We start from the raw sequence: 14,732 nt of genomic DNA, 5'->3' as shown, positions 1-14,732 counted from the left end.
CGTTGCCTTAAAAGGGCTGTCCTAAGTAGTGCCTGTCTAAAAATACCAAACCACAGTGGTTCCAGATGACTGCTAATGAAAAATAATGATTGCTATTTTATTTCTCTGTATTAAATGTATGAAATATCTACGTTTATCTTTATTTGTGGGCTATACGGCACATTTAGCACTAGGTCTACAGCAGGCGGTGCAGGGCTGCCCTCCGGTTCAGGGCCCTTAGACGCGTGCCCATCAAGTTGTGGGGAGAGGAAGAGACAGCGAAAAGAGCGCAGATAACATGCCGAAAGGAGGTGAGTAGAAGGCGGCCCGGTGTGGCCTGTATTCCGCCTGGATATGGATGTGGAGCGTGTGTGCGGTCTGTGGGAGTGGAGAAGGCTACAAGGACGGCTTGTGATTGCTGTGCTGACATCATGACCACGGAGGGTGGAAGGCGCCAGATTCACAGCTTCTCTGACTGGCGCTCGGGAATGACTAGTGCTGGCCCTACACGCTGCTGAAGAGCCTAAATATTCATAGTACGAACTACCCCAACAGAGGATGCTGTGGGATGAACGTGATCGCTCGGTCACACGATGCGGCAATTGTACTGTCACTGGCAAATATCAGCTCCAGCATGGTGCATATAATACGGTAGGGATCAGCAACCTTCTGCACCCCAGCTGCTCTAAAACATTGGCTGGAAAAATAAAGCCTTTGGCTGTCAGGGTATGCTGGGAGTTGTAGTTTCACAACAGCTGGAGTGTCGAAAGTTACTGACCCCTGCAATACAATTAGGCCTTGTTCACACGGCGCTAAAAAGAGACGACCTGTAAACTTGTAAAAAACGCTAAAGTTTCAAGTGAATTGGAGAAGGCTGTAATACGGTGAACCGCTGCTAGAAGCGTGTTGGCTATTCGCAGTGTGAGCAGTAAGGGCCAGCTCACACAGTTTTTTGACGCGGAAACCGCGTAAAGAAACTGACAAAAATGCCTCCCATTGATTTCAATGGGAGGCAGAGGCGTTCTTTTCACACGAGTGGAAAAACCGTCTCGCAGGAAAAAGTGACATGCCCTATCTTCGGGCTCTTACGTCTCTGACCTTCCATTGACATCAATGGGAGGCAGAGAAAGCGTATTTTGCGGTGTTTTTTTGCCTGCGGCGCTCAATGGCCACGGGCGAAAAACGCAGCGAAAATCGACGTGCAGGCAGAGCAAAATTTGCCTAAAAGATCCACATGGAATTTTGAGGCAGATTTTCCGCCTCAAAAAACTCAGTGTGAACCGAGCCTAAAAGAAATGAAGGGGAAAAAGCGCTTGTACAAGCGCTGCGACCTCTTCAAAACAGTTGATTGGTGACACCCGGGGGTGCTGGGAGTCGGACCCTGACCGATCAGATATTGATGGCCTTTCCTGAGAATAGGCCATATGTTTTTTGGGGCTGGACAACCCCTTAATGACCAGCCTATTTTAACCCTTAACCTCTTCACGCGCTGCTCCGCAATAGTACGTCCTGCAGAGGGGTTAGTTCCCGCATCCAGACGTACTATTGCGGAGTAGTTCCCGGCGCACACTGTCCGGGAACCGGGAGGTCAGCTGTCCCCGACAGCTGACACTCCAGCCTTTCCGGTCAGCGGACCATCGCCGCTGATTTCGGCAATTAACCCCATAAATGCGGCGACGGCAATTTAAGTGGTTTGAAGCACATCGGCAGCCCCCACGAAGTGATTGTGGGGGCTACCGATGCTTGTCACGGCAATCGGAGGTCAGACAATGACCTCCAGGTTGCCATGTACGGAAGCCTTGGAGGAGCAGCCTCCGGCCGGTCCTCCTCGGCTTCCTGTCAGAGTGACTGTCACGTCACAATGACAGTTAGAGTACATTACACTACGTGTGTAGTGTAATGTATTCCAGCAGCGATCAAAGCTGCAAGTCTAAGGCTATGTTCACACGGGGTATTTTGCCGAGTTTTTTGACGCGGAAACCGCGTCTCAAAACTCGGCAAAAACGGCCCGAGAACGCCTCCTATTGATTTCAATGGGAGGCGTCGGCGTCTTTTTCCCGCGAGCAGTAAAACTGCCTCACGGGAAAAGGAAGCGACATGCCCTATCTTTGGGCGCTTCCGCCTCTGACCTCCCATTGACTTCAATGGGAGGCAGAAAAAAGCGTATTTCGCGCTGTTTTATGCCCGCGGCTCTCAATGGCCGCGGGTGAAAAACGGCGCGAAAATCGGCGTGCAGGGAGAGGAAAATCTGCCTCAAAGTTCCAAACGGAATTTTGAGGCAGATATTCCTCCCCCAAAATACTCCGTGTGAACATAGCCTAAGTGTCCCCTAGTGGGACAAGTGAAAAAAGTAAAAAAAAGATAATAAAAATGTTTTCAAAAAAGTGTAAAAATAAAAGTTATAAGTTATATAAACAAACACTGCATTTTTTTCCTATAATAAGTCTTTCATTATAGGAAAAAAATGAACACATTAAAAAAAGTACACATATCTGGTATCACCGCGTTCGTAACGACCCCAACTATAAAACTATAATGTTATTTTTCCCGCACGATGAACACCCCAAAAAAATCAATAAAAAACGACACCAGAATCGCTGTTTTTTTGGTCACCACCCCTCCCAAAATAGAGAATAAAAAGTGATCAAAAAGCCGCATGTACCCGAAAATAATACCGATAAAAACTACAACCCGTCCTGCAAAAAACAAGCCCATACACAGCTTTTTTTACAGAAAAATAAAAAAGTTACGGCTCTCAGAATATGGTGACACAGAAAATAAATTATTTTATAAAAAAGTGATTTTATTGCGCAAACGCTGCAAAACATAAAAAAACCTATATACATATGGTATCGCCGTAATCGTATCGACCCGCAGAATACAATATAATGGTCATTTATAGTGCACGGTAAACGCCGCGAAAAATAAACTAAAAAACATTGTCAGAATTGTTTGTCTTTGGTCATCCGGCTTGCAAAAAAATTTAATAAAAAGTGATCGAAAAAATCGCATGTGCCCCAAAATGGTACCAATGAAAAGTACAGATTGTCCCGCAACAAATAAGCCCTCACGCAGCTCTGGTGGTGAAAAAATAAAGTTCTGGCTCCCAGGAATATGGCGATGCAAAATGTGCAGTGTTTTCTAAAAGCGGGTAACATCTGGCGCCATTTATAAGTGCGACTCCGGCCACATATCTATGAATTATTATTTATTTACCGCATTTTTATACCCTCTTATTATGCCCTGATGTTCTCCGCACAGATTACATATACCCCAACATTATACATGAAATACCAGCAAAACCCCAAACAGAAAAACTACCAAGCAAAATCTGCGCTCCAAAAGCAAAATGGCGTCCCTCCCTTCCGAGCCTTGCAGCGTCCCCAAATCAGTTTGCGCCCACATATATGGCATCGCCATACCCGGGAAAACCCGCTTAACGCTTTATGAGGTATTTGTCTTCAGGGGCACAAACTGGGCACGACATATCATGCAATAAAATGGCATATCAGTGGAAAATTGCAATATTCACACCATCCGCTGTGCATTAACCCCTTTGCGCACTATGACTTAATAGCATGTCGTGGTGCATGGGGTTATATATGGAGTGGGCTCATGCGCTGAGCCCACTCCATATGCTGCAGGTGTCAGTTGTGTATTACAGCTGACACCCGGGGCTAACGGACAGGAACAGCGATCGCTCTGTTAGGGTATGTTCACACGGCCTATTTACGGACGTAATTCGGGCGTTTTTGCCCCGAATTACGTCCGAAAATTGCGCCTCAATAGCGCTGACAAACATCTGCCCATTGAAAGCAATGGGCAGACGTTTGTCTGTTCACACGAGGCGTTTATTTACGCGCCGCTGTCAAATGACGGCGCGTAAATAGACGCCCGCGTCAAAGAAGTGACCTGTCACTTCTTTGGCCGTAATTGGAGCCGTTATTCATTGACTCCAATGAATAGCAGCGCTAATTACGGCCGTAATTGACGCGGCGTTCAAGCGCCTGCACATGCCGTTACGGCTGAAATTACGGGGATGTTTTCAGGCTGAAACATCCCCGTAATTTCAGCCGTAACGGACGCCCTCGTGTGAACATACCCTTACAGGAGTCTGTAAAAATAACAATATACTGCAATACATTAGTATTGCAGCATATTGCACCCGCGGATCCAATGATCGCTGGTTCAAGTCCCCTAAGGGGACTAATAAAATGTGTAGAAGAATTAAAGTTATTAGTAGTGAGAAAAAAAAAAAGTTTAAAGTTAAAAAAAACAAAACCTTTTCCCATTTTTCTTCAAAAGTAATGTAAAAAAATAAACAGAATTGATATCGCTACGTCCGTAAAAAGGCTGAACTATTACAATATACCATTATTTAACTCGCACGTTGAACACGGTAAAAAACTTAAATAATTTAAACCGCCAAAATCGCTGTCGTTTTCGTTTTTACCGCACGGCGAAAGCTGTAGAAACGAAAACCCCAAAAAATGGAATCAGATTTTCTTCCTATATTCCCATATTTTCCTATTTTTTTTCACTTTCCCAGTACTTTTTATGGCACTTTAAATAGTATCAATAGAAACTACAATTCCTCCCGCAAGAAATAAGCTCTCTCATCACTCTACTGACGGAAAAAGAAAAAAGTTATGGCTCTTGGAAGGCGGGTAGTGAAAAACCAAAATAAGAAAGAAAAAAATGGACCAGTCCTGAAAGGGTTAATTCATTTCTAATGAAAAAAATGTATGACCACATGTGGGGTATTTCCGTACCCGGGAGAAATTGCTTTACAAAAATTGGTTGTTTATTTCTCCTTTATTTCAACATTTTAGTGGAAAAAAATTGTGATATTAATTTTCTTCGCCTAATTCGAATAAATTCTGCAAAAGACCCGTGGAGTCTAAATGCTCACTATACCCCTAGAAAAATTCCTTGAGGGGTGTTTCCAAAATGGGGTAACTTGGGGGGCTTCCACTGTTTTGGTCCCTCCAGGGCGTTGCATAGGTGACATGGCACCGAAAAACAATCCAGCAAAATCCGTGCTCCAAAATCCAAATGGCGCTCCCTCCCTTCTGAGCGCTGCCATGGGTCCAATCAGCAGTTTATTACCACATATGGGGTATTGCCGTAATCAGGAGAAAATGCTTTACAAATGTTGTGGTTCTTTTTTTCCTCCATTCCTTGTAAAAATTTAAAATTGTATGCTTTTTCAGAAAAAAAGTTGATTTTAATTTTCACTGCCTAATTCCACTAAATTCTGCAAAAAACCTGTGTGGTCAAAATGCTAACTATACCCCTAGATAAATTCCTTGAGGTGTGTAGTTTCCCAGATGGGGTCACTGTTGGGTGATTTTCACTGTTTTGGCACCGCAAGAGCACTTCAAACCGGACATCGTGCCTAAAATATATTCTAACAAAAATAAGGCCCCAAAATCCTCTAGGTGCTCCTTTGCTTCTGAGGCTGGTGCTTCAGTCCAGTAGCACGCTAGGGCGACATGTGGGATATTTCCTAAAACTTCAGGGCAAACTGGGCAACAAATATTGGGTTGCATTTCTCTGGTAAAACCTTCTGTGTTGTGTTATAAAAAAAATTGTATTCAAAATTTATTTCTGCAAAAAAATAAGAAATTTGTAAATTTCACCTCTACTTTGCTTTAATTCCTGTGAAATGTGTAAAGGGTTAAGAAATTTTCTAAATGCTGTTTTGAATACTTTGAGGGGTGAAGTTTTTAAAATGGGGAGACTTTTTGGGGGTTTCTAATATATAAGGCCCTCAAAGCCACTTCACAACTGAACTGGCCCCTGTATAGCCTTTTGACATTTTCTTGGAAATGTGAGAAATTGCTGCTAAAGTTCTAAGCCTTGTGATGTCATAGAAAAATAAAAGGATGTTCAAAAAACGATGCCAATCTAAAGTAGACATATGGGAAATGTTAATTAGCAACAATTTTGTGTGGTATAACGGCCTGTCTTAAAAGCAGATACATTTAAATTGAGAAAAATGCTAATTTTTGCAATTTTTCGCAAAATTTTGGAGTTTTTCACAATTAAATACTGAATGTATCAATCAAATTTTGCCACTAACATAAAGTACAATATGTCACGAGAAAATCTCAGAATCGCTTGGATAGGTGAAAGCATTCCGACGTTATTACCACATAAAGTGACACATTTCAGATTTGAAAAATGAGGCTCTGTCAGGAAGGTCAAAAGTGGCTAAAGGGGGAAGGGGTTAATATATATATATTTATTTATTTTTGTATGTGCCTGCTGCCAGTTATCTGTCCCAATTCTCCATTTACACAGAAACGTTATTTCAGTAGCTTAGGGGAGAGGAGTAGCTTCCATTCCGTAATGGCGCCAGTATTGTCTGGTGACTGTATATTATCTGACAGGAAGGATTCATCCTTTTCGATTTCATGTTTTCCCCAAAAAATCTCAGGATCCACCAATCTAATGTCTATAGGGCTGCTGTATGCTCTCCCGTCTGCTAATATCTTGTGTCCATAGTCACATTTAGAGGCGGAACTGTTAGGCCCAATATACAATCTAAGTCCTATTGCACATGTTGCATATTTGCTGCAGAATTTATGTCCGGAGTTTCTGGGTGGAAATTCCGCAGCGTTTACGCAATGTAAATTGACAAGCTACAGATTGATAATTCGCACCGCAGGTCTAACCGTCTTTCCCGCGGATATTTTCTGCGGTGTGTAGATTAGCTTTGTTTAACCCCTTAAGGACGCAGCCTTGTTTTGGCTCAGAGCCCATTTTTCAAATCTGACATATTTCACTTTGTGGTAATAACGTCGGAATGCTTAAACCTATCCAAGCGATTCTGAGATTGTTTTCTCGTGACACATTGGGCTTCATGTTCGTGGTAAAATTTGGTCGATATATTCAGTGTTTATTGGTGAAAAATTGCAAAATTTAGAGAAAATTTTGAAAAAATAGAATTTTTCAGAATGTAAATGCATCTGCTTGTAAAACAGACGGTTATACCAGCCAAAATAGTTACTAGTTCACATTTCCCATATGTCTACTTCAGATTGGCATCGTTTTTTGAACATTATTTTATTTTTCTTGGACGTTACAAGGCTTAGAACATAAACAGCAATTTCTCATATTTTTAAGAAAATTTCAAAAGCTTTTTTTTTAAGGTACCAGTTCAGTTCTGAAGTGGCTTTGAGGGGCCTATGTATTAGAAACCCTGATAAAACACCCCATTTTAAAAACTAGACCCCTCAAAGTATTCAAAACAGCATTTAGAAAGTTTTTTAACCCTTCAGGCATTTCACAGGAATTAAAGCAAAGTAGAGGTGAAATTTGCAAATTTCATTTTTCTTGCTGAATTTCAATTTTATTCCATTTTTTTTTCTGTAACACAGAAGGTTTTACCAGAGAAACACTACTAAATATGTATTGTCCAGATTCTGCAGTTTTTAGAAATGTCCCACATGTGGCCCTACTGCGCTCGTGGACTAAAACACAAGCCCTAGAAGCAAAGAAGCACCTAGTGCATTTTGAGGCCTCTTTTTTTTTATTAGAATATATTTTAGGCAGCATGCCAGGTTTGAAAAGGTGTTGAGGTGCCAAAACAGTAGGAATCCCCCAATAGTGACCCCATTTTGGAAACTACACCCCTCAAGGAATTAATTTATGGTTGTTGTTACCATTTTGACCCCACAGTTTTTTCACAGCACCTATTTGAATTGGGCTGTGAAATGAAAAAAATGACATTTTTTCCAATAAAATGTCATTTGTGATCAAAATTTCTTATTTTCACCGGGAACAAAATACCCAATTTTGTTGCCCAATTTGTCCTTAGTGCGGCAATACCCCATTTGTGGTGATAAACTGCCGTTTGGGCCCATGGGAGGGCTGAGAAGGAAAGGAGCGCTATGTGTTTGTTGGAGTCCAGATTTTGCTTTATTGGTTTTCGGATGCCATGTCGCATTTGCAGAGCCTCAGAGGTATCAAAGCAATGGAAACCCACCAGAAGTGACCCCATTTTGGAAACTACACCCCTCAAGGAATTCATTTATGGGTAATGTGACCATTTAGACCCCATAGTTTCTTCACAGAACTTATTTGAATTGGGCTGGGAATTAAAACAAAATTATTTTTTTCAAATAATATGTAGTTTTGGCTGAAAATTTCTTATTTTCACAAGAAACAAAATACCCCATTCTGTTGCACAATTTGTTCTGAGGGCCGCAATACCCCATTTGTGGTGATAAACTGCCGTTTGGGCCCATGGTAGGGCTCAGAAGGAAAGGACCACCATTTGGCCTACTGGGGATTTTTTGATGCGAAGTCATGTATGCAGAAGCCCCTGAGGTACCAGTACAGTTGAAACCCGCAAGAAGTAACCCCGTTTTAAAAACTACACCCTTAAGGCATTCATCTAGAGGTGTAGTGAGCATTTTGACCGGAGACCTACACCCCATAAACTGTAATGTGGGTTCTCCCGGGTATGGCAATACCCTACATGTGGCTGTTATCAGCTGCCTGGGCACACAGCAGGGCCCAGAGGGGAAAGCAGGGCCCAGAGGGGGGATAAGCTGTGCGGAGTACATCAGGGTAAGTAAAACTGGGGTAGATTATAAACCAAGGGATGTATGATAAATTTTAAAACACTTTCATACAGAGCTCTGGTTATTCGGGACACGTGTCACATTGATATATTGTGTCATCCCCTATCGCTCTCTTATAGCAGACTTTGCACCTCTTTTGACTTTTTCCCTTCTTGCCAGTTTGGGGAACTTCTCCTGGAAAGTGTTGCCACCCTGGTACGATGCGTGTGGCCCCGCTTCCAGAAGTACTGGGTGCCCCCCCTTCTTGGTCCCTAAAGATTAGGTTCTTGATAATCGCCTCTTGAAATTCCAGGCAAGTTCCCCTCTGGCCTGTACATCGATGACGCACGTACACATTGTACAATGCCATCTGTATGATGTGCACAGCCAGCTTCTTATACCACACCGCATGGCGCTGTAGGGCTTCAGGACTTGATCTGACAAGTTCATCCCTCCCATGTACCTATTGTAGTCCAGGATGCAGTCTGTTTTGGGGGTGGCCTTTCCTTCATATATCCTAAATCTGTAGGTATACCCTGATGCACTCTCACAGCTTATACATCTTCACGCCATACCTTGCCCTCTTACCCGGCAGGTACTCGCGGAATTGAAACCTCCCTTTAAAATGTACCAGGGACTCATCAATAGAAATACACTTCTCTGGGGTGTATGCTTGGGAAAACCAGGCACTGGAACGGTCTAATAGGGGTCTCCGTTTATATAAACGGTCAAAACTGGGGTCATCTCGGGGTGGGCACGGCTCATTATCAGTATAATGTAAGAAGCGAAGTATTGCCTCATTTATTTATTTTTTTAGGTTCCAGTTCAGTTCTGAAGTTGCTTTGAGGGGACCATATATTAGAAACCCCTATCAAATACCCCATTTTAGAAACTAGACCCCTCAAAGTATTCACAACAGCATTTAGAAAGTTTATGAACCCTTTAGGTGTTTCACAGAAATTTAGAGCAAAGTAGAGGTGAAATTGACATTTTTTTTTTGTCAGAATATCCTTTTTATACCATTTTTTTCTATAACACAAAAGGTTTTACCAGAGAAACGCAACTCAATACGTATTGCCCAGATTCTGCAGTTTTGAGAAATATCCCACATGTGGCCCTAGTGCGGTAATGGACTGAAGCACCGGCCTCCGAAGCAAAGGCGCACCTAGTGGATTTTGAGGCCTCTTTTTTATTAGGCGCCATGTCCGGTTTGAAGAGGTCTTGTGGTGCCAAAATATTCGAAACCCCCCAAAAGTGACCCGAATTTGGAAACTAGACACCTTGAGGAATCCATTGTAGTTTTCTTGGGGTGCATGCGGCTTTTTGATCAGTTTTTATTCTATTTTTAGGGGGCGTGGTGACTAAAAAACAGCAATTGTACTATTGTTTTTTTATTCTATTTTTTTTACAGCGTTCACCGTGCGATATAAATGACATATTCACTTTATTCTGCGGGGCGATACGATTACGGCGATACCAGATGTTTATAGTTTTTTTTATGTCCTATGGCGTTTGCACAATAAAATACGCTTTGTAAACAATCATTCACTTTTTGTGTTACCTTATTCTAAGAGCCAGAACTTTTTTATTTTTCAATCAATAAAGCCGTGCGAGGACTTATTTTTTGCGTAACGAACTGTAGTTTCGATCAGTACCATTTTTAGGTACATGCGACTTTTTGATCTCTTTTTATTCCATTGTTTGTGAGGTGAAGTGACCAAAGAATTGTGATTGTGGTACGGTTTATTATTTTCTTTTACGGCGTTCACCGTGTGGGATAAATAACGAAATAATTTTGTAGTTCAGGCCGTTACGGACGCGGCGATACCAATTATGTATAGTTTATTTGCTTGTTTATATATTTTTATTAATAATAAATGACAAGGGAAAAAGGGGGATTTTTACTTTTAACCCCTTAATGACCGGGCCATTTTGCACGTTAATGACCAAGGATTATTTTTTGTTTTTTCATGGTCGCATTCCAAGAGTCGTAACTTTTTTTTTATTCCGTCGACATAGCCGTATAAGGGCTTGTATTTTGCGGGACGAGTTGTATTTTGTAATTGTACCATTTTTAGATGCATATAATATATTGATTAACTTTTATTAACTTTATTTTAGGAGAGAATTGAAAATAAGCAGCTATTCCAGCATTAATTTTCACGTTATAAATTTACGCCGTTTACTATGCAGCGTAAATAACATGTTAACTTTATTCTATGGGTCGGCACGATTACGGGGATACCAAATATGTAAAGGTTTTATATGTTTTCATATGTTTGCACAATAAAAACTCTTTTAGAAAAAAATTACTTGTTTTTGCATCGCTGCGTTCCAAGAGCCGTCATTTTTTTATTTTTCCGTCGATGTGGCCGTATGTGGGCTTGATTTTTGCGGGCCAATGTGTAGTTTTCATTAGTACTATTTTGGGGTACATAGGACTTATAGATTAACTTTTATTTTATTTTTTTATGGGGGGAATGGGAGAAAAGAGAATTTTGCCGTTGTTTTTTGCGGTTTAATTAATGTGTTCATTTTATTGGTCAAGTTGTTACGATCGCGGGGATACCATATATTTGTATGTGTTATTTGTTTTGACACTTTTACTGAATAAAACCACTTTTTGGGCAAAAAAAGTCGTTTTATTTGATTTTGACTGTAATTATTATTTATTTTTTTCAACAAACTTTATTTAACTGATTGATATTTTTTTTTTTAAGTCCCACCAGGGGACTTCACTATGCGATGTGCCGATCGCATATATAATGCTTTGGTATACTTAGTATACCAAAGCATTATTGCCTGTCAGTGTAAAACTGACAGGCAACCTGTTAGGTCATGCCTCCGGCATCGCCTAACAGGCAGGTACGGAAGACAGACCTGGGGGTCTTTGTTAGACCCCCGGCTGTTATGGAAACCCGACGGCGACCCGCGATTTGTTTGCGGGGGCGCCGATCGGGTGACAGAGGGAGCCCCTCCCTCTGTCAAACACATTAGATGCCGCTGTCACTATTGACAGCGGCATTTAATGGGTTAAACTGCCGGAATCGGAGCTCGCTTCGATTCCGGCAGTTGCAGCAGGAGCCAGGCTGAGTATAATAGCCGTGCTCCTGCCGCTGATCGCGTGGGTACACTGTCAGTACCCGCGCCATCACAGGACGGATATATCCGTCCTCCTGCGCGAACTAGCAGCTGCTGAGGACGGATATATCCGTCCTTCTGCGTTAAGGAGTTAATACTTTTAAAACTTTTATTTTCTTATTTTTGCACATCTTTTTTTTTTACTTTATTACTTTGTCCCACTAGGGGACTTGAGGGCAGGAGGCCCTGATCGCAATTCTAATACACTGCACTACATGCGTAGTGCAATGTATTAGAACTGTCAGCTACTCACTGACAGCAAGCATAGAGGGTCCTGACGTTGTCAGGACCCACTAGGCTTCCGTCTATGGCATAGCCGGACGCCATTGTTTGGTGTCCGATTGCCATAGTCACCATCGCCAGCCGCTATCGTGTAGCAGGCCGGCGATGGCAGCTTAACCCCTAAAAAGCTGCGATCTCTATAGAACGCGGCTTTTAAGGGGTTAATCAGCGGGGACACAGCGATCGTCCCCGCTGTAGGAGCTGTGATAGCTGCTGTACGAGACAACAGCTGTCACAGCTCCTATATGTATCGGGAGGACGGCCGTTACTCCCGAGACGTACTATTAGGTCATGGAGCGCGAACGATACAGCTGCCATGACCGAATAGTACGTCCAGGAGCGGGAAGGGGTTAAATCTCATCCACTTTGCTGCTACTGTAATACGCTGCGAAATTTCCGCACGGACATTCTGCAGCAAATACGCAACATGTGTGAGATATCTTACGTTGTACTCACAATATAACTGCTTTGTAGGCAAATGGTTTACAGAATATTTATATCAGGTAATATAATGCCTTGTCCTTGAAACCTGTATAACATGGAACTGCATAAGGTTCAGTTTATATTTTCAGTATCTTAGTGTCATCACTTTAATTCCCTAGCTACCCAACAGTGTAGTCCCTAGCGTTAAATACAGTAGGTTACTGATGAGCCCCCAGTGTGTAACCGTACCCGCAACTTGAAGAATGAAACAAAGAAACACGAGTTCCCCAGGGAGAGTCTTGTCTAGGGTCGATGTAATAAAAGGCATAGATCTATTCAATGACTGGATTGTGTTCAGATATTTCTTGAAGGGGGTTGTGTAAAGTGTAAGCGACCTTAGCGTGTATTGTTTTTTTTTTTTGCAGAATAGTACAGCAGTACACATTTCTATTCAGTATAAAAATAAGAAAAAATTCTGGATGGAAAGCTGTCATATGTATGGCAAAAGAACACTCTTAATATCTGTTTGCCCGTGGGAATGTTTTAGGGGTAGTAATCATGGTGAAGAATGTTTGAGACCACTGCTTCTCTCCAGTGGCAATATGGAGGTAGCAGTAGTGTAAGGCTGGATTCACACGAGCATGTTCGGTCCGTAAAGGATGGAACGTATTTCGGCTGCAAGTCCCGGACCGAAAACACTGCAGGGAGCCGGAGCTCCTAGCATCATAGTTATGTGCGACGCTAGGAGTCCCTGCCTCTCCGTGGAACTACTGTCCCGTACTGAAAACATGATTACAGTACGGGACAGTTGTCCCGCAGCGAGGCCGGGACTCCTAGCGTCGCACATAACTATGATGCTAGGAGCCCGGCTCCCTGCAGTGTGTTCGGTCCGGGACTTGCAGCCGAAATACGTTCTGTCCTTTACGGACCGAACGTGCTCGTGTGAATCCAGTCTAAAACTGTCCTGACACCTTCATTTAGACATCAACTGTTCACGTGAATTGCTAGGGTGTGCAAAGTTGGTGACCTCACTTGCCAGCGTCTGCCCACCCACTCCATTCTGAAACGGTGGAAAGGAGCTGCGAGAAACAGAGGTTACATGAATGTTTTCTTTTTTCACGAGTGTGAAAGAGACAATAGTGGGTGAAGACTGTGAGGAGGTTGAAACCTTGTGGGTGGAACTAGAAAGGGAGGTAAACACTGAAAAAATTACTTTTGGTGTAATCTATAGACCCCCCAATATAACTGAGGAGATGGAAGGTCAGATATATAAACAGATGGAGCGGGCTGCACAGGCGGGTACTGTAGTGATAATGGGAGATTTTAATTTCCGGGATATTAATTGGTGTCATGGTTCGGCTTCAACTGCAAAGGGGAGACATTTCCTCAACCTGTTGCAGGAAAATTTTATGGGCCAGTTTGTGGAAGACCCGACTAGAGGTGAAGCTCTGTTGGATCTGGTCATTTCTAATAATGCAGATCTTGTTGGGAATGTCAATGTTCGTGAAAACCTCGGTAACAGTGATCATAATATAGTTACATTTTACCTATACTGTAAAAAACAAACGCAGGCTGGGAGGGCAAAAACATTTAATTTTAAGAAAGCCAATTTCCCCAGGATGAGGGCTGCAATTCAGGATATGGACTGGGAAGAACTAATGTCAAATAATGGAACAAATGATAAATGGGAGATTTTCAAATCTACTTTGAGTTATTATAGTGCAAAATTTATTCCTACAGGTAATAAGTATAAACGACTCAAATTAAACCCCACATGGCTTACACCTTCTGTGAAAGGGGCAATACATGACAAAAAAAGGGCATTTAAAAAATACAAATCTGAGGGTACAGCTGTAGCCTTTGTAAAATATAAAGAGCTTAATAAAATCTGTAAAAATGTAATAAAATTAGCAAAAATACAAAATGAAAGGCAGGTGGCCAAGGATAGTAAAACAAATCCTAAAAAATTCTTCAAGCATATAAATGCAAAAAAGCCAAGGTCTGAACATGTAGGACCCCTAGATAGTGGTAATGGGGAGTTGATCACAGGGGATCAAGAGAAGGCAGAGTTACTAAATGGGTTCTTTAGCTCTGTATATACAACAGAAGAAAGAGCAGCTGATGTAGCCGGTGCCAGTGCTGTTAATATATCAGTTGATATACTGAATTGGATGAATGTAGAGATGGTCCAAGCTAAATTAAATAAAATAAATGTGCACAAGGCCCCGGGACCAGATGGGTTACACCCTAGAATTCTTAAAGAGCTTAGTTCAGTTATTTCTGTCCCCCTTTTCATAATATTCAGAGAATCTCTAGTGACTGGTATAGTGCCAA

At 42.1% G+C, this 14,732-nt stretch overlaps 1 protein-coding gene across 5 annotated transcripts in view; it reads left to right on the top strand.

The window, feature by feature from the left end:
* The first annotated feature begins 149 nt into the window (after nucleotides 1–149).
* PDAP1 (PDGFA associated protein 1) overlaps nucleotides 150–14,732 on the top strand; it is a 110,584-nt gene continuing 96,001 nt past the window's right edge. For 2 of the 5 annotated variants that reach the window (XM_075829976.1, XM_075829977.1), the window contains exon 1: nucleotides 150–290. In XM_075829976.1, coding sequence (XP_075686091.1) covers nucleotides 278–290 — 13 coding nt within the window. In that variant the 5' untranslated portion in view covers nucleotides 150–277. The remainder of the gene's footprint in view (nucleotides 291–14,732) is intronic. The other 3 variants (XM_075829981.1, XM_075829979.1, XM_075829978.1) reach the window with 3 other exon arrangements.

Source organism: Rhinoderma darwinii, chromosome 6 (assembly GCF_050947455.1).
Source record: "Rhinoderma darwinii isolate aRhiDar2 chromosome 6, aRhiDar2.hap1, whole genome shotgun sequence".
Lineage (NCBI taxonomy): Eukaryota > Metazoa > Chordata > Amphibia > Anura > Rhinodermatidae > Rhinoderma > Rhinoderma darwinii.
The sequence above is the reverse complement of the archived record's forward strand: the minus strand, read 5'-3'. Positions and strand labels throughout refer to the sequence as shown.